General features: G+C 31.7%; 1 protein-coding gene across 1 annotated transcript in view; it reads left to right on the plus strand.

Annotated features, from left to right (window-relative positions):
• Nucleotides 1-8,185: 8,185 nt before the first annotated feature.
• Nucleotides 8,186-24,663, plus strand: part of LOC134689726 (fibrinogen C domain-containing protein 1-like) — a 37,998-nt gene continuing 21,520 nt past the window's right edge. The window contains exons 1-5 of the mRNA XM_063549692.1: nucleotides 8,186-8,685; nucleotides 12,010-12,161; nucleotides 12,742-12,838; nucleotides 15,229-15,393; nucleotides 16,017-16,189. Coding sequence (XP_063405762.1) covers nucleotides 8,247-8,685; nucleotides 12,010-12,161; nucleotides 12,742-12,838; nucleotides 15,229-15,393; nucleotides 16,017-16,189 — 1,026 coding nt within the window. The 5' untranslated portion in view covers nucleotides 8,186-8,246. The remainder of the gene's footprint in view (nucleotides 8,686-12,009; nucleotides 12,162-12,741; nucleotides 12,839-15,228; nucleotides 15,394-16,016; nucleotides 16,190-24,663) is intronic.

The following is a 24,663-nucleotide window of genomic DNA, read 5'->3' on the forward strand; positions in this document are numbered from 1 at the left end:
TCGGGAATTCAAAAAATAAAATAAATAACCATAACAACCGGCGTACCACACTTGACTTCACAGGCTGATTACGTTATTTGAAATTTTATGACAGTGCAGTTAACATGGCGTTCTCTTGCACATAGTATTGTGAAGGAATTATTGCATGTGTTTCATTAATATTCTGCTTTGGACATAACTCTTACAATGCCAAATATGACGGAGGCATACCGGTCAGTCAATTTTCTTTTGTTTTTTTATGTTTTTGATGTCATACCACCAATTAAAAGTCCCTATCTGTTCAACCAAATTTTGCAAATTTCAGAGCTTTCTAAATATTTTACCTTAAGTTTAACTTCATAGAAATTAGGTATATCCTGAATCGTACAGATGTCACCTTTCTGCATGCCAATTTTCAGCATACATTCAAAATCATATAAGAGAGAAAAGAGCTTCCGAAAGGAGGTACCACTCAAAATAACCTCTGGCTTCTGGAAATCTTAAATTAGTATACGATGGAGCGCATTAATCCTCAATTTTTAATGCAAACTCATAGACAGGTAAATTTTGACTCAAAATGGTCTTAATATATTTCTCTTTTAACAAAAGTTTCTTTTCTGCAAATTTGTTGGTTAGTTTAGGTGATGATGACATCAAATGCACTATTTTTTGTCCGAGGAGACCTATTTTCACATACGTTCTAAATTTGTAGGAGTAATTTGTGGTATGAAACCTAAAGAGACATTTTTTTTCCCATTCAAAATTGATTAAACTCTGTTTTTATCTTTATATAGGAGTTATGAGTAAAATTCCAAGATTATTTTTTTTTCGATGAGCGGTTATTTTGAAGTAATAAAAGACTTTAAATCTAAAATTTCTTCACACAAAGTCTCTAAGCATTTATTGCAGTACTTAAACCTCTAATTACTTAAGCCAAAAAAAATATCAATTAAATTTTATTTCAATTTAAATTTGAATTTTTTGAGAAAAAAAATTGAAATTTGTCTTTTTTAATGAAATAAATAGGTTTCAGACTCTTAACTTTGGCAAAAGGCAACAAACAACAAAATTCAACAGTAATTTTATTCAAACATATTTTAGAAATCTTATTAATTTATGTCCCCAGGTCACATCTTTATCAGCAGGTATAATATCTTTGGATTTACAACTTCCACAGGGGGTGTAAAAAATAGCTATAAATAGTAAAATGTATCCAATTTCCTGTTTCTAAATGCATATCAAATTATAATCATGTATTTTAATAGCTTTCATAGCTAAAAATCTAAGCTTTAATTGTAGTTTAGGCAAATCTGTTGCAAGAAAATGGCTCGAAAGAGGAAGGCTCTATCTAAAAAAAAATTGGCTTTCAGAAAGGACACATCCCACCTGCCAAGGGTAAGAAATTAAAGTTTGAACCTAAAATTGAACCTGAACCTTTTATTCGGCGCCCATAATCTGTTTTGCAGTCTAGAGTTTCACATAAAAGTTCTAAAGTCCTTGAAGTTCATGATGTTGAGCAATCTGCCTGTCCTCCTATGCTGCTGCGGCCGCGTCCCAAATTTCCTGAACAGATTGATGAATATTTGGATCCAACAGTCCCCGATCCTGATAATCATACATATAAACAATATGTTCCATCTCTAGTGAGTGTTATGTGGAATTCTGCAATTAAAAAACATGCATTGGAGTATAATGGTTGTGATGGTGACCTAGATGTTGACTCCCATGCAGCCCAAAAATGGGGATTTGCATGGAAAGAGAGATTAAAATGTGTAAAATGTGGTTTTGTTGGTCAATTTCACAAAAAAAAATTTGAGGTAAATTCCCATGCACCTAGTAAAAAGGCTGCAACCATTTATATGGGCATACAGACAGGTTTAATGACTACAACTACTTCGAACAAGAGTTTTCGAGATATCACTCTCACATGTAATGTTATTCCCGCAAATTTATCAGGTATGCAAAAGCTGGCCAATAAAGTTGGATCAGTTATTGTAAATTTTAACCGACAAGACATGAAAGATATAAGGGAAAGTCTTGTCGCTGAAAATGAAATGGTCGGTTATGCTAACCCTGTCTTAGTAAATGTTAAACGGATGGGCGATACAACAACCCAATATATAATAATGATGTCACTGCGTTCCAAACTGGAACCCAAGTTGTACAAACAATGGTTGAGAATAATACTAGAGGAAAACAAATTGTTATTGTCTATACTGGTAATAAGCTTTGCCAAGTTGCATCAAAGTTAAAAAATAAAGGCATTGAGGTATTGTGTCCAGATCATGCGGGACATTGTTCGGCAAATTTAGCAGAAGATTCAGTAATCGGAAATGAAACTGAATATGCTAGACAATGCACAATTGAACTAAATGATAACCTTAAAATTGCTCATGTTACTACTGATGGTGACAACAAAGCTGTGAATGGTATTACAAATGCCCAATGTTCACATGTTTAAGTCCTTCGAGATGTGAGACGTCTTGGAAATAGCATGAAAAGGGCCGTACAAAACAGTACCTTTAGTTTGTCTATGTTCTCTGGTAAAAATAAAAGAAATCTGAAACACCGATTTGGGTTGGACCTTAAGGCACGGTGTACTGCAGAACTAACCTACGCACATACATGTAATTTCCTGTTTCTAAATGCATATCAAATTATAATCATGTATTTTAATAGCTTTCATAGCTAAAAAACTAAGCTTTAATTGTAGTTTAGGCAAATCTGTTGCAAGAAAATGGCTCGAAAGAGGAAGGCTCTATCTAAAAAAAAATTGGCTTTCAGAAAGGACACATCCCACCTGCCAAGGGTAAGAAATTAAAGTTTGAACCTAAAATTGAACCTGAACCTTTTATTCGGCGCCCATAATCTGTTTTGCAGTCTAGAGTTTCACATAAAAGTTCTAAAGTCCTTGAAGTTCATGATGTTGAGCAATCTGCCTGTCCTCCTATGCTGCTGCGGCCACGTCCCAAATTTCCTGAACAGATTGATGAATATTTGGATCCAACAGTCCCCGATCCTGATAATCATACATATAAACAATATGTTCCATCTCTAGTGAGTGTTATGTGGAATTCTGCAATTAAAAAACATGCATTGGAGTATAATGGTTGTGATGGTGACCTAGATTTTGACTCCCATGCAGCCCAAAAATGGGGATTTGCATGGAAAGAGAGATTAAAATGTGTAAAATGTGGTTTTGTTGGTCAATTTCACAAAAAAAAAATTGAGGTAAATTCCCATGCACCTAGTAAAAAGGCTGCAACCATTAATATGGGCATACAGACAGGTTTAATGACTACAAATACTTCGAACAAGAGTTTTCGAGATATCACTCTCACATGTAATGTTATTCCCGCAAATTTATCAGGTATGCAAAAGCTGGCCAATAAAGTTGGATCAGTTATTGTAAATTTTAACCGACAAGACATGAAAGATATAAGGGAAAGTCTTGTCGCTGAAAATGAAATGGTCGGTTATGCTAACCCTGTCTTAGTAAATGTTAAACGGATGGGCGATACAACAACCCAATATATAATAATGATGTCACTGCGTTCCAAACTGGAACCCAAGTTGTACAAACAATGGTTGAGAATAATACTAGAGGAAAACAAATTGTTATTGTCTATACTGGTAATAAGCTTTGCCAAGTTGCATCAAAGTTAAAAAATAAAGGCATTGAGGTATTGTGTCCAGATCATGCGGGACATTGTTCGGCAAATTTAGCAGAAGATTCAGTAATCGGAAATGAAACTGAATATGCTAGACAATGCACAATTGAACTAAATGATAACCTTAAAATTGCTCATGTTACTACTGATGGTGACAACAAAGCTGTGAATGGTATTACAAATGCCCAATGTTCACATGTTTAAGTCCTTCGAGATGTGAGACGTCTTGGAAATAGCATGAAAAGGGCCGTACAAAACAGTACCTTTAGTTTGTCTATGTTCTCTGGTAAAAATAAAAGAAATCTGAAACACCGATTTGGGTTGGACCTTAAGGCACGGTGTACTGCAGAACTAACCTACGCACATACATGTAAAGTGAATTATTTGCAGTGAAAAGTCGTATGCCAGTAGTAATAAAGGCAATTGTGTAATGCTCCAGTGGTGGTTGTGGTTTGTCGTGCCAAATCAATTCATATGTTTGTGCCGGTATGTCATCTGATCAATGGCAAAGGGGTTTTCTTCCAAATAAAGAGGCTCTAAAAATGACAAGTGATGATGAGGTTCTTGTTGAGAACTGCATCAATGTGATGTTAGGTCCAAAAAGTTTGGATCTTGTACGCTTTTTAACTTCGACTCAAAAATGTGAAGCATTTAATCGTACATTGCAAAGGTGCAATCCCAAAATGGTTACTCACAGTAGAAATTTCTCAGCTCGTGTTCACACAGCGGTCCACTTGATAAAACACAAATTTGGTAACTCTACCATACTCCGTACAAAGGTGCAGAGCTTACTCCTGGCTCATCTGTCATAAAGCACCTTAAACAAAACCAACATATTGATGTTTATAGCAGCAACAGAAAAATGTTAAAAGAAACAAAATGTCTCAGGACTTCAACACGTCAGAGAAAATTTGACCTGCATGCTGCAAAACATTACAAAATTCATTATCGCAGTGGGTTCAATCTGAGAAGATATAATAAAAATAGTAAAAATACATGATTTACATATGTGTGGTTTTCATTGTGATTATCTCCCTTTAATTGTTGATGTACTTTATAACTGTAGATATTGTATATATATTTAAAGTGTGTGCCTAAGGATTGTTTATTTTAACTGTTGTACCTTTTTAAAGCATGCAATCAGGGTATGGCAGATGTGTTGTACAGCGGACAGGATAAAGTCCACGGCATATGTGTCTGTCTTTGTTGACATGCTTGGGTTCATGTGATAGATGTTCATCATTGACACACCGATTATTATGACAAATGTGTGACACCTGCATGTTTGAAGGCATTTCAAAATTGTTTGTGTGAAGCATTAAAGCAAATCTATGGCTGTACATCGTCTTTTTCTGTTTATTCCTAGGAAAAGTCACGGTCAGTTTGGAATATGGTGCCTTCCCTCCCCCCAATTTGCACAAAAAACAGCCGAGTGCCCCATAGGCCTCATAATTCAAAAAAAGTCTTTGTTCTTGCTTTTCAATCCATTCATTGGTATTCATACTTGATTTAAATTCAAAGTAAAGGCAGAAAAATATACTTTTCAATGTCAAGGCTGCACGTGCGATTTCTCCTAAAGGTGTCATACCACCAATTAAAAGTCCCTATCTGTTCAACCAAATTTTGCAAATGTCACAGCTTTCTAAATATTTTACCTTAAGTTTAACTTCATAGAAACAAGGTATATCCTGAATTGTACAGATGTCACCTTTCTGCATGCCAATTTTCAGCATACATTCAAAATCATATAAGAAAGAAGAGAGCTTCCGAAAGGAGGTACTACTCAAAATAACCCCTGGTTTTCTGGAAATCTTAAATAAGTATACTATGGAGCGCGTTTATCCTCATTTTTTAATGCAAACTCATAGACAGGTAAATGTTGGCTCAAAATGGTCTTAATATAGTTCTCTTTTAACAAAAGTTTCATTTCTGCAAATTTGTTGGTTAGTTTAGGTGAACGATGACATCAAATGCACTATTTTTTGTCCGAGTAGACCTATTTTCACATACGTTCTAAATTTGAGGGAGTAATTGGTGGTATGACACCTTTTCAGAAAGCATTAGCATCCAAAATTAGAATGATACGATATGAATGAAATGAATCGGCAGATTTTTCATCGGTCATCATTTAAAGTTCTTTTTTTTTACAACAAATAAATATTCTTTATGTATATGTATGATGAGTTTATTTATTTTTCAAATTGCTTGTTACAACTTTACTTCATTGTCCAAGTTTCAATAAAGTATCCCTGTGGAATACTTTCTGAGTATCCAGGACAATACACAGAATATAATATCAATTAAATCATTTTTTTTTAACTTTATGAAAAATACATTTTGAGATACTGTTTTGTTCTCATTCATAATCTTTCGTAGCTCCTTTATAAACATAGCATACACATCTAAAAAATAAAGTTTTTGCTCGGATACATAGAAGGACTTGTAAATACGTAAACCTATTATTGTCAAGAAATAATCAAAACCGTTATACTCTTGATCTGATATTTTGAATCCAAATACTATATGTTTTGCTAATATTTTGTTCTGAAAATTCATTTTGACTAGAAGATAATGTACTTTCTCCCAAAAATATTTCAAAAATGAACATGTAATAAAGAAATGCAGATACTCTTTTTCTTTTGATTTATAAAAATTGCATTTATCGTTCTCAGATATTTTCCACTTTAATAGTAGCTGCTCTGTAGAAATAATATACTGAAGCAGTTTCCATCTGAAAACTATGAACTTATTTTCCTTTAAAATTTTAAATATAAAATCGTATACAAATGATATATATGGTACGTATTCTAATTTTGAATATCTTGACCAAGTGTTGATACCGTTTGGCTTTGTATATTGCTTATCTAGTAAATTTTTATAGAGTATTTTATTGTTGATATCTTTTGTTTCAATTTGATTGTGATGCCATCTTGATTTAACCTTACATATATTGATTATACTCTTAACGAAGTTTTCTTTTTTTTTTAAACTTGCATCCATTTTTCGTGGATTCAGGATATAAGTACCATTCTCTGTAAGAATCAGGCAATTTATGTAAAAATCGAAACATGATCAGAAAAAACCCACCGAGCTAATCATGCTATTTAATACTTACCATCATCCTGAGTTAAAAATTATTAGTCTTTCGTTTGTGTGTGTCTGGTATTATCAAATAACTCGGTTAGAAAATTGGTTAAAAAAATAGCAAATTACAGAGTTATCTCCCCTTATTCGTTAATTCCTTGTGCATTTCAACTAAATTGTATCTTATTTTACCACAACAGAACACGGAAATGAATGTTATTTTTGTGCATAACTACATATTATGAACTGAAATCATTGTCAAATTGGGTGGGTTTTTTTGGTCAAGTTTTCACCACTGCCTGATTCTTAGGCAGACTGACACTTTAACATCTTAAACTTTGCAATCCAGTTTGTTTTATTAATTTACTTTTTTAAAATAAAACTTTCGGATAAATTTCCTTTACGATCGAATATGTCGTTACTATACACCAATCCACTTTTAACCCAGTTCGGGAAAAACAAGATGAAATATATTTATTTCCCCAAATAATCTGTTTTCTAATATTAAAACAGTGATTAGAAAATGTTGATAAACCTGTTTTAACCCAATTTGAAATAACTTGTAAATAAAAATCTATAAAATAAAATTAAACAGACCTATGAAAAATCCAACTGCACGTGTTGGCTTAATCTATTTATATCTATTCATTAGTATATTCATGTTTACATCGCTTAAATGGCCATTTGCGGTCAACTCGGTATTTAATTAGATTGAGTCTAGACTAAAATATACACGAAACGAAACTACATATTATTGACCCTATGCTCTGTAAACTGTTTATTTCACACTTTGGATTAATGTTTCACATTGTTATAAATAAAATATGAGAATTTGAGTCAAATCGGTGACCATGAATTTGACAGGTAGTGCCCCTTTAAGTTACTATTTACAAATTATCAAGGTACATATTATATCATTGAAAAACACACTCTTATCAGTAGGTGTTTCCCCTTTGGATCGATCGTTTGGTGTAAACCTTAGATGCGTTTGATGATTCAAAATTTAATCGTTTGATATCCTATTAGCCGTTTGTATCATTTTCTTTTTTTATAGATATTATAATAACAATTGTTGTTGTTTTTTTACTATTATTTTTCATGCCTTTATGCTTATTAGAAAATTACAAATTTATGTAATGTGCAATATAGATATAATGTTTATTTATGTATGGAGAAGTCAGAACTAAGTTAACAACATTGTGTCTAATCCATTTGGTTTGTACAATAAAGTATGTGTTAAGTAATTTTATTAATATTTTAAAGTGTTCTCAGTGCAACATGTTCAAGGGCGCCCATAAAAAGAGGAAATGAGTAACAATAAGCATTGTGTAAGTTCAGATTTCTCATATATTTATATGAGGACAAAATATAATACAATGCATTAAGTGTAATATAATATTGCTCCTCCCTTTAAGTCATTAAACTATCGTTGGTTCATTTTGACACAAACATTTAAGTTGTCTACGTGTTCTTGAAATCTTGAATACATTTTCACAAGAAGACGTTTTTGAAATGGAATTCATAGTAGTACTGATATTATCTTCTTTGATATGTATCTGCAACGGTAATGTGTTTGGTCCTAGTACACAAAATTCTGTAGAGGCGGACAAAAGGGAGACAAGATACATCCAATCGGACATAAATGTGTTGAAAGACAATATGCATGAGCTACTTAAAAGAGTCATTGAAAACGAAAACGATATTTCTTCACTTAAAAGTGAAAATCAATATCTGACAAATAAACTTGAAAACGAACGGCGTCATTTTTCATGCGAAATCAACGAGTTACATGAAAACACTAACGAACAGCAACAAGATTTGACTGATACTAACACAGAGATTATTCACCTTAATCAAACTATAGAAGAACTGAGAAATGGTGTCGACAAGTTAGAAGAGTTACAAAGGCGAAGGTCCGAGGACACCATTACAGAATGTATTGACAAACCAGGTATGCTTTGTGATAAATTTGTGAGCTAGCATGATAAAAGAGGGCACTCTGATTATAATTCATTTATTGTTTTTGTACTGTCATGAATCACAATTTAAATGTATTTCCAACCGCAGCAACGCCCAGTTTAATTGCTGAATTCAACAACACTTACCGTTATCTTCATGATATTTTTTTCTAAATAAGCTGCTAAAATTTACCCAAAGAAACTTACCTCAAATAATTCAAATGTAAACGGTTATAACGGTCATGTCCTAGATTTAAATATTTTTTACTCTGGAAACTCCACTCTAATATTTACGACAAAAGGGACGATGTGTCGTTCCCTTTTGTTAATTTCTTTTTTATGGTGATGATTCTTTGGCACCATCTTACTCAATTGCTTTGCCCGTGTGTGTTGTGACGATTTTGATTTGAATGAACGTAATATATGTTTTTCTAGTAAATTAATAAGCCAGGGATTTAATACCCACAACTTACTTATAACCTCTACTAAATTTGTTCATAAATATAAAGATTTGGTTTTCAAGCTCGGTTGTACTTTTTTCATTTTTTTTTTCAAATATCAGCTATAACTGTGACAGGTGGACAATAAAAGCACACAAACGATTGCGGGAAATAGTTCACTCGATCATATATTCTCATTAATTTTTTTCTTTTAAATGATTGTCACTAAAAGAACGAATATTTTTAAATAGATGAGTTTCATTTTTTTCAACCAACTTTTTCATTAACGTTTGTAATATTTTGATTGGTTTTCAACTTTGATAGAATAAATTATGCTTAACTTTATAATGCTAAGGTAACTCTCAATCAATCATGTAAATATTACTTTGCTATTTTCTTTAATTTCAACAAGGATGCTAAAAAGATGATCTCTCTCGATAATTAACTTTCAAATGTTTGCTTTATATGTACAAACATGAGAAGATGTAATTGTATTCTCATTCGTAATGTCTTAACTCAATACCGACATGTGTTAGCAGTTAGAACTTTATGTACAAGTCATTCAATGTTATGTTTTACATTCGTGCATGCTACTTTTAACAAATATAAAAACGTAAATGCACTGGAGATCTACATATATTTTTTTGTGCACGTAAGGATCATATCCAAATGCATTACTTTCGATTGATGCAGAAACTTGTATTCTTAACTTTCATCACAATAAGGAATTAGGAAAGTAGTCAAAAGATAACTTACAAGGGGAAAACACCGAATTATTATGAAGTGTTTGATATATAATCTTCCACTTATTCTCTTATTTATTCTTAACTCTTTTATAGGCCCTTGAAATTATTTTCAAACAATATAAAGGATTAAATGGGTTGAGTCAATTAAAATTAGAAAGATTTACCATTTTCCTCACTATCAGTTTCGGTTTCAGTTTCGGTATCGGCTAATGGTGAATATGTCTAATACAGAATGTGTCATGGTTTAACTAGTTTGTTGGTGTCAAACCCTACCCTGCAAACATCGGAGTTGTTGAGTGATATATACAATGCGTTCATTTGAATGGTTGAAATGTTAGTCTTACAAATTTGCACCTACAAGAGTAGCTTTATGATTATATAGTGCTTTTAATAAACTGTGACTTTATTTTAGAATTGTAAAAGCAAGTAGCAAGTTATAATTATGCCAATTACATAGAAGTATTTTTCTATTTCCTCTTACCTCAGAATCAACATATGGTCGAGAAGATACTTACGCCATGTCAACTGTCTATGTATGCCCTTTCATAACAACATATGCACACTTTATTTCAAAATCTTGAAAAATAAACTTCAGTATCAAATTTATTTTACAAGAGTCATAATTTGTTATCCTGTTTGAATTCATTCCATGCAACAAAAAACATTTTGTTAATGTTACAGAAGTTTGGTATTCAAATCTTTTTTGTATACCATCTTTTCCGCAAGTTTATTGTGTTCTGTTTGGTATTAAATTAATAATCGAAAAGATCAACTTTGTTATATCTGGTGATCTGTTTAATTGGCAAACTGTAATGGCCATCGGTTGTATTTGAAATTTTAATTTTACACCAGACGTGCGTTTCGTTGCAAAAGACTCATCAGTGACGCTCCAATGAAAAATTTAAAAAGGGCCATCTATTAAAATGGCATGAAGGGAAAAATAATTCGAGCGAACTGATGAGTCTTTTGCTGATGGCGATCTATTTCCCGAGGGTATCACCAACCCAGTAGTCAGCACTTCTGTGTTGACTTGAGTATTCATTGATATTTTCATTATAATTATAAATTAACTGATAACAAAACTTAGAATTTTTGAAATACTAAGGACTTTCTACCTCAGGAATAGATAACGTTAGCTGTATTTGTCAAAACTTTTAGGATTTTTTATAACCTTAGCTGTATTTGGCAAAACTTTTAGGAATTTTTAATCCTCAATGCTCTTCAACTTCGTACTTTATTTGCCATTTTTAATATTTTTGATCGAGCGTCACTGCTGAGTCTTTTTTAGACGAACCGTGCGTCTGTCGTAAATATACAATTTCAATCCTGGTATCTATTATAAATTTATTTACAACCACTGGGTCGATGCCACTACTGGTGGAGATATATTTCCCCAAGGGTATCACCAACCCAGAAGTCAGCACTTCTGTGTTGACTTGACTTGTCATTGATATGTTCATAATTATAAATTAACTTATAACAAAACTTAGAATTTTTGACATACTAAGGATTTTCTACCTTAGTCTTTTGTAGACGATACGCGTATCTTTCTTAAATAAAAAAATTCCAATCCTGGTATATATGATGAGTTTATTTGAATGATTGATCAAATGTATTATTAATGTGCAGATATTGACACCAATACTAGATATAACAGATAACGAAGAGATGACAGAAATACGAAGTATGAAATTAAAAAGTAAAATCACAAAAATACTGAACTTAGAGGAAAATCATTTCGGAAATTACTAAATCATAATTACATGGCAAAATCAAATAACAAAACACATCAAATCGACAGAACAAGAACTGTCATATTCCTGACTTGATACAGGCATTTTCAAATGTAGAAAATGGTGGATAAAACCTGGTTTTATAGCGCTAACCCTCTCACTTTCATGACAGTCTCATCAAATTCCGTATATTTACAATGATGCGTTTACTAAACAGACACAATATATAAAATAGTAAAAAAATGGGTACAACAGTCATCAACGTGTACCAATTTTAAAAGCGTACGTTTTTTGTTCATATTTATTTTTCATTGTTTTTATTTCAAAAATACTACATTTTGTTTTAGCAACTAACCAATCATGATGCCATCGTGTGGTTTATTTTTTTTTAAATACAGAATCAAATCAAGAGAGAAACAATAGAGACTGCACAGATATACAAAATAACAGCAATCAGGCGCTGGAAAGTGGTGTGTACAACATATATCCCAACGGCACAAAGTCTGTCCAGGCTTATTGTGATATGTCTACAGACGGCGGAGGTTGGACAGTATGTCATACTTTGTGTCTAGTTTAGTATTTTACTTAACACGATTTATATAGTTACAAAGTCAGTTTTACAAAATAGAGACATGGATATTCTCACAATTTGTGCCAGGAAACTCAGCATGTAGACTACATTTTTGGTTTATAATCACAAATAATCAATTTCTCTACATATTAAATTCCATATCAAGCTACACATCATATTGAACAGTTTGTGAAAAATCGTTAGTCGACGTTCATACTAGTTCAACCGCAGTATAATCCTTCCTTTACCAATGAGCTTGTCGTCCTTCATTATAAACATTCCCCGTCTACAAATGTTTTAAAAGTGTTTGTTTTTCTAATCCTTCAAGAAAAACAGTAAAATCGTTGTTAACACTAAAATATTATAAAATCCTTATTGCGGTTCGCATTTCAAAGAAACTATAATGCTTAGTATACCAATAGTGATTACCTTATCTATGCAAATTTGTTTCAACTTAACAATTCAAAACAAACATGTGTTAACACATTAAGTGAAAATGATTGATGTATACCTATTATTATATAATATTTCACATTTCATATATATTCATGCTATTTAGGTTATTCAGAAAAGATTTGATGGATCAGTTGACTTTAATCAGAACTGGGTGGAATGTGAAAAAGGGTTTGGTAACATAACTGGAGAATTCTGGTTTGGTATGTACATTTAAATTTTCATAGTTTGACCTTGTTACAATAGTTCTTTTTCTATTATGTGATACACATTTCGCAGTGAAAAAAAATTAGTATTGCATGTATTCAAAATAGTAGTTTGTCAACTAAAATATTTTACGATTTCTTTTTTGAAAAAAAACAAACCATCTTTTATGGTAGGCTTTCAGATCAAATATTAATTATCAGTAACAAGATTAAGATACCAGCTTCATAATTTTATGCTTTATTTACTTACGGTAGTGTTTTCTTTTTATCTATTTACTGCATTAAAAGATCACACCGGAAATAATGCAATATGAATGATTTATACGTACAATATATTGATCGTTTTGTTGACCTATCAAGGTTTTATAACATGTTAACTTTTTTAATTGTGTACAACAAAACACTCACATGATTCTCTTACAAAAATATTAATTGTGATTTCTTTTATGTAATCAATCGTTTTATCTCAGTTTGTCATTTGTCGAAATCAATTATGACGTCCAAGTTTCTGTCTTTCCTTTGAAATTGTCATTGTGATGTCATGTAAAAAAGTGACCGTTATATAAAAAAGAACACATCTGTTTGCCGATCATTCATAAAGAGGTACTACAGTGTTCTGTATAGCGTATACAAACATAAGAGAAACAGTTTCCACCGCCACATCTTCTATAATACGATATTAATTCACTCTCGACAGTTTAAAGTTGAAAATTTAACTGTCTCGAATGGATACAGATTGTATCACATTTAATGTAGAGGTAGAATCTATATGTATAGTATATATAATAATGGTTTATTTTATATATACATATATAACAAATAAACAGTTAAAACATACGACCATGGAACTCGTACAATGACCATCTAGGACTTGAAAAAAGGAAAACTAATTTAGAAGCAACAATCTCAAACAAAAACCGATATCGGGTATTATGGTGTCAGACCACCAATTACTCCATCCAATTTAGAACGTATGTAAAAGTAGACTTACTCTGACAGAAAATAGTGCTTTTGCTGTCCTTGTTTACTTAAACTAACAAACAAATTTGCAGAAATGAAACATTTGGTGAAAGATAAATATATCTAGATCATTTTGAGCCAAAATTTACTTGTCTATGAGTTTGCATTAAAAATTGAGGATTAATGCGCTCCATAGTATGCTAATTTTAGATTTCCAGAAAATCAGGTTTTTGTTTTGGAGTACTTCTATTTAAAGGTCAGTTATTTTGTTAGAAGGCTTTAAAGGTATGCTGAAAATTGGCATGTAGAAAGCTGAAACATGTACAATTCAGGATATACCTGGTTTCTATGAAGTTAAACGTAAGGCAAAAATTTTAGAAAGCTGTGAAAATTGCAAAATTTGGTTGAACAGATAGGGATTTATAATTGGTGGTCTGACACCTATTATGTTGATATATTTCCAGAGCAACCGGATGTATACAATACATATTCAACAAACACAATCAAGTTAGATACTCAGATCTCAAATGTTTTATCGAAAAAACTGTTTGAGGTTGGACTCATGTTATACATTCAAATTGTTAAGCAAATACTCGTAATATCTAGTTAATTACATATATTATTCTATTATCGAATAATAGCCGAATAATGCAACTGCCGATCGAAACCAACATGTGTTACGTTAAAATCCAAAGAAGGCACGAACATCGAATAAAACCAAAAGATGCAGAGCAATTAGGCAAAGAGGTTCAACAACTCGACTTTATACTTGCTATGAAACCTATAGTTATCCAATTCATGAAAGATTTTTGCCTAAAAGAATAAAATATTTTTCAGAAAAAATTAATAGCAAACGGTTTTAATATCTAACACAAACATCGTTTTTCCAGTTTTTGTTTCAAATTAAATGGTATTCAGATGACGATAGTAAATATTACTGATCATAGATTATTGTTCAAACGTCAAGTTCGAAATTAAATTCTTACACTGGACAAAAATATGCAAATGTTAGATTAATCATGTTGTTTCCTGAGTCTTAAAAACGTTACGTAAATATCTAAGGGTAGGCAAGTTTGTTTTGCCTGATGGTTTACTAATTTGGTAAAGTCTAATGCCTACATAACAGAATCAAACACATTTGTCATTTCGTTTATACTACTAAACGCAAATGTTAGACACAAGGGAATAATGGATTTCAAATGACAGTGCAGCAAAATATACTTCCACTTCTGGAACCTCCGATATTATCCTGATTTCATGAGTATTGTTGTTATTATTATCAGTTTTTATTGGACCTGGTCATTTTATCGTTTTTTTTTTTTTGTCTTTGGTTGTCATGTTTCGTTGACAAAAAGTTCTGAATGTCCTATTGGTATAGTCTGTGTATTTTTCCTATTAATAAACACTGTATTTCTTGGTAAATGCAGGAAATAATTACGCGCATACCCTGACAGCCAGCAGAAAATACGAACTGAGAATAGATATGGTTGACACAAGTAATAACACGAAATATGCTGTATACAAACGTTTCAGTATTGGAGACGCTGCTTCTAAGTACAGGTTATTTGTCGGTGATTATGCAGGAAACGCAGGTAGAATAGTATTTACATCATTATTATACATAACATTAAATTCAATATCTTCGATCAACCAGTAAACCGATAAAATTAATCCCCTACAGAATTATAAAAGTGTTAACGTTATATAAAGATTATGTAAAACTAGATATAAGAAGATGTCACATCAGTCGTATAACTGCCAACGAGAAAACTTTACAAAAATATGTATATGACATGTAGATTAAGGAGATCTGTGATTTGCAACGTTCTCATTAATCGCGTGATTGTTTGTTGTTTGGTTGGGCTTTTTTTTGCTTAGCGTTTAGCTTTTTGTTACAAATCAAATAAACAAAGGTTAACAAATAGCAGAAACAGATGGTACTTTTTTACAGAGACGTGGCTACTCATCAGGTCAACCATTATTCTGACAGTTTAAAATATGCCCAATCTTACAATGAACAGTATTCAGTGGCAGCCATTTCATAAACGTACTTTGTCGACGAATAGTTTTTAACAGCATTACACACATGTCCATGTCATCTCTATATATCATCGAAATTATTACTTGGGATCAAAAGTTACATAATACCCACTCCTTGTGTTTTGTGTTATTAAGCTTTTTATATTTAAATCACAATTGTTTCATTTACTTTCAGTGGATTCGTTGAAATATCATGATAGACATAGATTTAGTGCTAAAGATCAGAACAATGACTTCCGTGGTAGTTCCAATTGTGCCTCTCATCATCTAGGACCTTGGTGGTATAATTTTAGATGTTATAGTGCAAACCTTAACCTACCTTTTGGAAAGATGGATTGGAGTGATACAGTATTAAAACGATCTGTCATGATGATCAGGAAAATATGAATTGTGATTCTCTTCGAATAAATGATTAAATGAAGATGTATTATGTTTATGTTATCATCATGAAGTAAGCGATATAATACATGCATGACATAGCAGGTAATAACAAGAATAACCATAACACATACGTTTTATCATCGTTAAATGAATTTCCTAAACACATATCTTTTTTAAGATGTAACATCTTATTTTTCATTTATTTTTAATTTTTTTTAAATAATATCGCGTGCACTCCTGTAAGATTTAAAACATGAAAATATAATTTTGAGAAAAGCCTATTCACATGTTTAATTTAAACTAATCACACCATACAAAGTTAAATACCTTGAATAAAAACACACCATCAGAAATAAAAAGTAACATCGCCTTACAGAAAGATTATACACATGACAAGAACAAAGTACAGATAAGAGCGCAATAAGTGCCCATATGAAGACAAAAAAAGTAAAATCACAAAAATACTGAACTTAGAGGAATATCAATTCGGAAATTCTATAATCAAATGAAAAAATCAAATAATAAAACACATCAAAAACGAATGGACAAGAACTGTCATATTCCTGACTTGGTACAGGCATATTCAAATGTAGAAAATGGTGGAAAACACATAATACACGGATAACTTATATTACAGAAAAGCACACGGATATTTTCGAGGAGAAAATTAAAAACTTTAATTAGCTCATCAAAGTTTGATTCATTGTATACGACATTAATATTCATCGTTTTTTTAATACAAAACGAAGTGGATTTCGGGGCCATTAACACCTGCCTATGTAGTACGGGTTTTAATTATTGTAGAAGGCCGTTAGGTGACCTTTATTTGATATTTGATTTGTTGATTGATTTCTTGTGGAAAGTTGTCTCACTGGAAATCAGTTGTATTCTTCATATTTATTCATGTTATCATGATTTGCACAATGATATGAAATTATCTAAAACAAATCCAATTATTTCATGTATTTGAAACATCAAAATAGTTTAGTATGATCATATTTTTGAGTTTAGTGAATTGCTATTCCAATGGTCAGTTGGAATAAAGATTGATTCTTACAATTCTTTTTTTGACTGTTGTGGTTTAATGTGATTATTGTCTGTGTTTTGCGACTTTGTTAATGTTTTGATACTGGTTAATATGTTTTAAACCATATCGTTTTTTGTTTTTTTTTCTTTTCTTTTCAATTTGAACAATGAAAGATATGCCGATTAATAATATGATAGAGAATGAAAACGGGAAATGTGTCAAAAAGACAAAAATTCGACCACAAATCCGAAAACAGCATACTGTCACCAATCTGTCTTCAGTTCATCAATAAAGTATACACCTAACTGACTCCAAACAATAATGTTTACTAGTTCAGCGAAAAAGGATGCAACAACAATCTCTGAAACGTACAAAATAAGATAAACATTCATATAGAACTATCAACTTGTACTGATTTTTTCTCTTTGTTCTTGATGCTCACCACGTCCCCAAACCCGGTATTCTTTTTACAGTTTCTCTAGTTTATTTATCTTCTCAATCCATGGATGAGATATTTTCATCGTTATGTTTATGTTGTGTAATTCTCACCAAGTGTATATGGATATTTAAGGGTGCCCTATATTGACTTCCTTCATAATGGGTTGCGTTCAATGATTCCTCATATGATCTAGAGTGTCTTCTTTTCGGAAGTTCTGACCCTTCAGTCAAAGGTGACTTTTATTTTTATTTTTATGCTTTGCTCTGTCATGAATAATATAACTACTGTTAAAATTTTATTTTCAATAAAACAAGAGAACAACGAACAATCAAACTGAAATTTAACTCAGATACGGAATGCAATCTGCAATATTCGCATAACTCAGTAACTAATTAAGGAGAGGACACTCTATTAAAGGTACGCTAACTTACCCAAAAGTCTTGATCATACTGAAATATATATACCCTCACCCCCCATTCCCCCACCCAGCCCTGAATAAATAATCATATCCCGTTTGTTTGAAATGGTGAAGGCGTTTTGGCCATTTAAAATCAGTCAAAAATCCTAGAAGCGTGACCATACTTACATCTTCAATTTACTACATGATCATCTGTCGTAATATTTGTTTTCATATTCATCTTCACTATCTTCTGCATATTTCACTATAAAATATGTAATGCAGCGCAAACTTGTATAAATGGTTACACCAGGAGAGACTTTTATTGACTCTATGGCAATGAAAATACATGTAAAGCAACACACTGGCATACGACCATTAGCAATAGGATATTTTTGGTATTGTACACCAGGTTCGTAATTACAAATGACTTATGATTATTTAAGGTGGTATGGGAGTCTAAAATAAAAATGATAGAATTTGTTCATACTTTGCCAAAACTTAGTATCTATTGATATATGTTGAAAAATATAATAAAAATGATAAGTCACCGTGCATTTTCTCAAGCTACAGAACGTGACAAAATGACAAATTTTGTATGTATTATACAGGAAATAACACCATTTTGTGATTAGAAACTAAACAAAATGATAGAATTGTTAAATACTTCAGGAAAAGATAGCTTTCAGACAATGCTTTGAGAATATCAAAAGAAAAGATATGGTCACCGTACGTTTTTTTCGGCTAAAATACAAAATAGGAAAATTTCATGTAGAATCCTTCAGAAAATGCACTGTTTTTTTTTAAACAACGAAAACTAATCAACATTTGCAAAAATATTAATATTTGTAAGTTATATTCTTATAAATTGGTTCTTTTAAATGAAAATAACATTAAATATCTGCATTCCCGCATCACATTTTGCTTACTTGATAGAAAATATGGACCTTTGGTTCTCTGTTTTTTACAATCCAAGATGGAGGAAGACACCTATACCACCTTAAACGCAGTAAATGCTTTTTCTATTTTACTTATTTGCAATATTTTCTTTTTATGAAGCTAACACAAGGACTTCATTTGAAAGTGAACTCTAATTCATATTTTCATATTCAACAAAATGAGTTTTTTATTTGCTGTAACTCGTTTAAAGCCTTTTTCTGTAACGAAAAATGAAAGTATGCTAGATACATTTACTTGAAATGTGAGGATATGATTGAAGCTTTAAACTTTCTGCTAGATAACATTTATGTACGTTTCGGCGATAAAGTGTATCGTCAGGTAGTAGGTATTCCTATGGCCACCAATTGTGCCCCTTTAATAGTAGATTTATTTCTATATTGCTATGAATCTCAGTTTATGACCAAACTTAGTAAAGACCCATCATTGTTATATTTGGTTGATACATTCAAAAATACCTACCGTTATCTGGATGATATTTGTACGTTGAATAATCCAGAGTTCTCTAAATATACTTCAGAAATTTACCCAAAAGAACTTACTTTAACTAAATCTAACATAAACAGCAGCAGTTGTCCTTTTGTAAATGTAGACATTTCAATTTCAAACGGGAAACTTCACACTAAAATTTACGACAAAAGAGACGATTTTTTATTTCCTATTGTTAATATTCCTTTTTTAGACGGCGATGTGCCTTTGGCTCCATCATACGGTGTTTATATATCCCAACTCGTTCGGTTTGCCCGTGTGTGTTCTGATATCATAGATTTTAACGAACATTATCAATGCATCACTGGGAAATTGTTGTGTCAAGGATTTCGATACCATAAATTACTTAAAAATTTTACTAAATTCTTTCATAGATACAAAGATTTGATTAGTAATTTTGGCTATACCTGTAAAAAACTTATCAAAAATGGTATTTCACATCTTAAATTTTATGGTAATATTGTACTTAAAGCGAGGAAATCACTTTGTGATCCTTGTAAACTCATCGAACCTTTAAACAAACTTATAAGAAAGGGTTATCGTACCAATATTGTAATTAGATCTCTGAATATAGTTTACATTGGCACTAATATCGATTTTGTCATTAGCAAATTAAAACATAACTAAATTTCATTATCTTTTGAGGCGAGATGTATAGAGACACAGACACGTTGATTTTTATCTGTATAGAAGTCGCTCCTCACTATCCTACTACATGTCGATACATTTATTTTTGGCATTGCACACGTCATGTCTTCTTTGACTGTTAATGACGTTAAAATACTAAATCCCTGGGATGTGTTTTAGTTGATTTTAGTCTCTGATGCATGATTTTTTTATTATTAATTGGTTTTGGCTTTTAACTAGCTGTCAGTAACTGCGAGTACTCTCAAATCGTATTTTCTTGTTAATTCGATCTGTTGATACTGTTTATAATGCTTTTTTGTTATTTTATATTTATATGGATCTTGTCTGTATACCAGCTTTGATTATTTGTAATATCTTCAATGTTTCCCTTATTCTTACTACATTTGTATAAACTTCGGTAAATAAAGATTTAAATTATTTTGTTTAAAACCGGTTTTTTTCTAAAGTGAATATTGATCAATATTTTCGAAGGGTTAAATATTTCTCCGTGGTGTCTTGCCATGGCTTTGTTTGAACTCGTTTGTTTGCTTTTTGGTCTTGAATGTTTGTCTCTAATATTTTATTAACCCTGCATTTGCATTCAGATATCGCAGATCAAATTTATTCGTTCATTGTGTATTAATATACGTTTTTTGATTGAGTTAAGTCTGCCAATTGATATTTTATCGTGTGTTTTTCTATGTTGTGATGTTATGCTATTGTTTCAGGAAAAAGGGAGAAGGTTTGGATCCATTAAAACGTTTAATCCCGCTGCAAATGTGTGCACCTGTCCTAAGTCAGGAATCTGATGTACAGTAGGTGTCGTTTGTTTATGTAATATATACGTGTTTCTCGTTTCTCGTTTTTTTATATAGATTAGACCGTTGGTGTTCCCGTTTGAATAGTTTTACACTAGTAATTTTGGGGCCCTTTATAGCTTGTTGTTCGGTGTGAGCCAAAGCTCCGTGTTGAATGCCGTACATTGACCTATAATGGTTTACTTTTTTTAAATTGTTATTTGGATGGAGAGTTGTTTCATTGGCACTCACACCACATCTTCCTATATCTATTAAAATTCACCTTATTTTTACTACTAAGTTAAATTCACTTCACTCGTGTCGTAAGACTGAAAAATATACAATTAAGATTAACACTTCAACAAAAACTCAAAAACAGTTATTAAGAATAAAAATATTCTTCATTATATTGTCAAGTAATTTCTTGTTCTCCTGGAATTTTTATTCACATTATATTACTGTGAGACAAATTAAAACATTATAACATTGTTCTTTTACATAATTCAGTCCTTCAACATGTTCAAATAATGGTGAATGTTCTACCCTCTTGTGTAATGCGATAAACACAAGCATTGAAGACCCATTGGTGGCCTTCGGCTGTTGTCTGCTCTATGGTCGGGTTATTGTCGCTTTGACACATTCCCCATTTCCTTTTCAATTTTCTGATATAAAAATCAACATTGTTTTAAAAAAACAATCTAATAACGTTAAAAAATAAAACAGCACTAGTCTACACATGGCGGTTGTTTGGGCTTCATAATATGGCATCTGCCTCTTTGTAGTTTATATGCAATCATGTCTACGATTAATGTATGTGGTGTGCACTTCTAGGTAATTGAAAAAATGGTCCGATGGTCCGAGTGCCCGAACATATGCAACTTGTATAGGCCTTAATGTAAATAATGAGCGCTATTGTCTGGAACTTTGCATGTAGACGGTTCTTTTTTAAGATCAACAATATGAGGTGAATCAATAGCATGCACAATAACAACTTTCACAAATAATTAAATAAGACGCCTGTCAAGGAGTGATACAAATTGAAACTATAAAATAATGCTTCACATATATAGAATAGTTATCAAAAGTACCAGGATTATAATTTTATACGCCAGACGCGCGTTTCGTCTACTTAAGACTCATCAGTGACGCTCAGATCAAAATAGTTAAAAAGCCAAACAAATACAAAGTTGAAGAGCATTGATGACCCAAAATTCCATAAAGTTGTGCCAAATACGGCTAAGGTAATCTACTCCTGGGGTCAGAAAATCCTTAGTTTTTCGAAAAATTCAAAGTTTTATAAACAGAAAATCTATAATGTGACCATATAATTGATATTCATGTCAACACTGAAGTGCTGACTACTGGGCTGGTGATACCCTCGGGGACGAAACGTCCACCAGCAGTGGCATCGACCCAGTGGGGGTCAATAGCCTTTCTTAAAATAGTAACATCGAGTCATTATCATTTCAAAAATAGTAACATCGAGCCAATATCATTTCTTAAAATAGTAACATCGAGCCACTATCCTTTCAAAAAATAGTAACATCGAACCAATATCATTTCAAAAATAGTAACATCGGGCCGATATCATTTCCAAATATAGTAACATCGAGCCAATATCATTTCTAAAAATAGTAAAATCGAGCCAAAATGATTTCCAAAAATAGTAACATCGGGCCAATATCATTTCAAAAAATAGTAACATCGGGCCAATATCATTTCTAAAAAAAGTAACATCGGGCCAATATCATTTTCATTATTATTTCTTTAGATAGTAAGACCGAGCCAATATTATTTCAAAAGATAGTAACATCGAGCCAATGTCTTTTTCAAAAATAATAACATCGAGCCAATTTCATTTCTAAAAATAGTAACATCGAGCCACTATAATTTCCAAAAATAGTAACATCGAGCCAATATCATTTCCAAAAATAGTAACATCGGGCCAATATCCTTGCCAAAAAAAGTAACATAGAGCCACTATCATTTCCAAAAAAGTAACATCGAGCCAATATCCTTTCTTAAAATAGTAATATCGAGTCGTTATCATTTCCAAAAATAGTAACATCGAGCCAATATCATTTAAAAAAAATAGTAACATCGAGCCAATATCATTTCCAAAAAACGTAACATCGGGCCAATATCATTTCTAAAAATAGTAACATCGAGTAACTATTATTTTTCAAAAAATGTAACATCGAGCCAAATCATTTCCAAAAATAGTAACATCGGGCCAATATCATTTCCAAATATAGTAAACTCGAGACAATAACAATTTTAAAAATAGAAACATCGAGCCAAAATCATTTCCAAAAATATAAACATTGAGCCAATATCCTTTCAAAAAATAGTAACATCGGGGCAATATCATTTCCAAATATAGAAACATCGAGCCAACATCATTTCTAAAAATAGTAACATCGCGACAAAATGATTTCAAAAAATATTAACATCGAGCCAATATCATTTTTAAATATAGTGACATCGGGCCAATATCATTTTCAATATTATTTCTAACGATAGAAACATCGAGCCAATATCGTTTTCAAAAATAGTAAAACCGAGGCAATATCATTTACAATAATAGTATTATCGAGCCAATATTATTTCGAAATATAATAACATCGAGCCAATATCATTTCTTAAACTGGTAACATCAAGCCAATATTGTTTCTGAAGATAGTAACATCGAGCCAATGTCTTTTAAAAAAAATAGTTACATCGAGCCAATATCATTTCCAAAAATAGTAACATTGAACTATTATCATTTCTTAAAAAAAGTAACATCGAGTCAACATCATTTCTTTGAATAGTAGCATCCAGCCAATATCATTTCCGAAAAATAGTAACATTGAACTAATATCATTTCTAAAGATAGTCACATCGAGCCAATATCATTTATAAAAATAGTAACATCGAGCCAATATAGATTCCAAAAATAGTAACATCGAGCCAATATCACTTTCAAACTTGCAGTATTCACAAATGTATTATGTACATTAAAGCCATAAGAAACCTCTAATTAGAAACAAAATATGCATATGTTTTTTATAACTAAATGGATAGTTTTCATTATACTACGTATGTACATATACTTTTTTCTGAGGAAAATTCTTTAATTTGTCCACATTTAGAAGAATTTTACTTATTTTTAATTGCTTGCTTCCAGGAAGCAATTCGCCGATATATTTTCCGTATGCATAGTGACCCGAGCGTAACCCTCCTCGTAAAAATCCGGTGACCATAATACGGATTGAACTGACATTGAAATAAACAAATATCAGATTATACATGTTAAACACGTGCTCAATACCCATGCTTTTTGTGATTTGTTTACTATAAGGTGACAATCGGCAAAACTCGGCTTCAAAACATGGCATTTAATGAGCAGCCATATTTGTTAAATTATAACAAACAGAGGGGGAAAATGACGATTATATGATATATTTGCGAAAATAGTGCACAGAGGAAGTTTACGATGTATACATGCATTGGTTCAAGAATTGGACAAACATTATTTTTCAACTCTCACTCGTTTTATATGACTTTAAGTACGTTCGCTCAGGCAATACGTTCAAAACATCTTCTTCAGTTAATAAAATATGATCAGACCCATGTATAACCTATTGACCTCGTCAAAAATTTATAATTAATACATGCCTACTGGGTGCGCTTTCTTGATACAACTGTATTTTCTTAATCGTTCAG

This window comes from Mytilus trossulus, chromosome 11 (assembly GCF_036588685.1).
Source record: "Mytilus trossulus isolate FHL-02 chromosome 11, PNRI_Mtr1.1.1.hap1, whole genome shotgun sequence".
NCBI lineage: Eukaryota > Metazoa > Mollusca > Bivalvia > Mytilida > Mytilidae > Mytilus > Mytilus trossulus.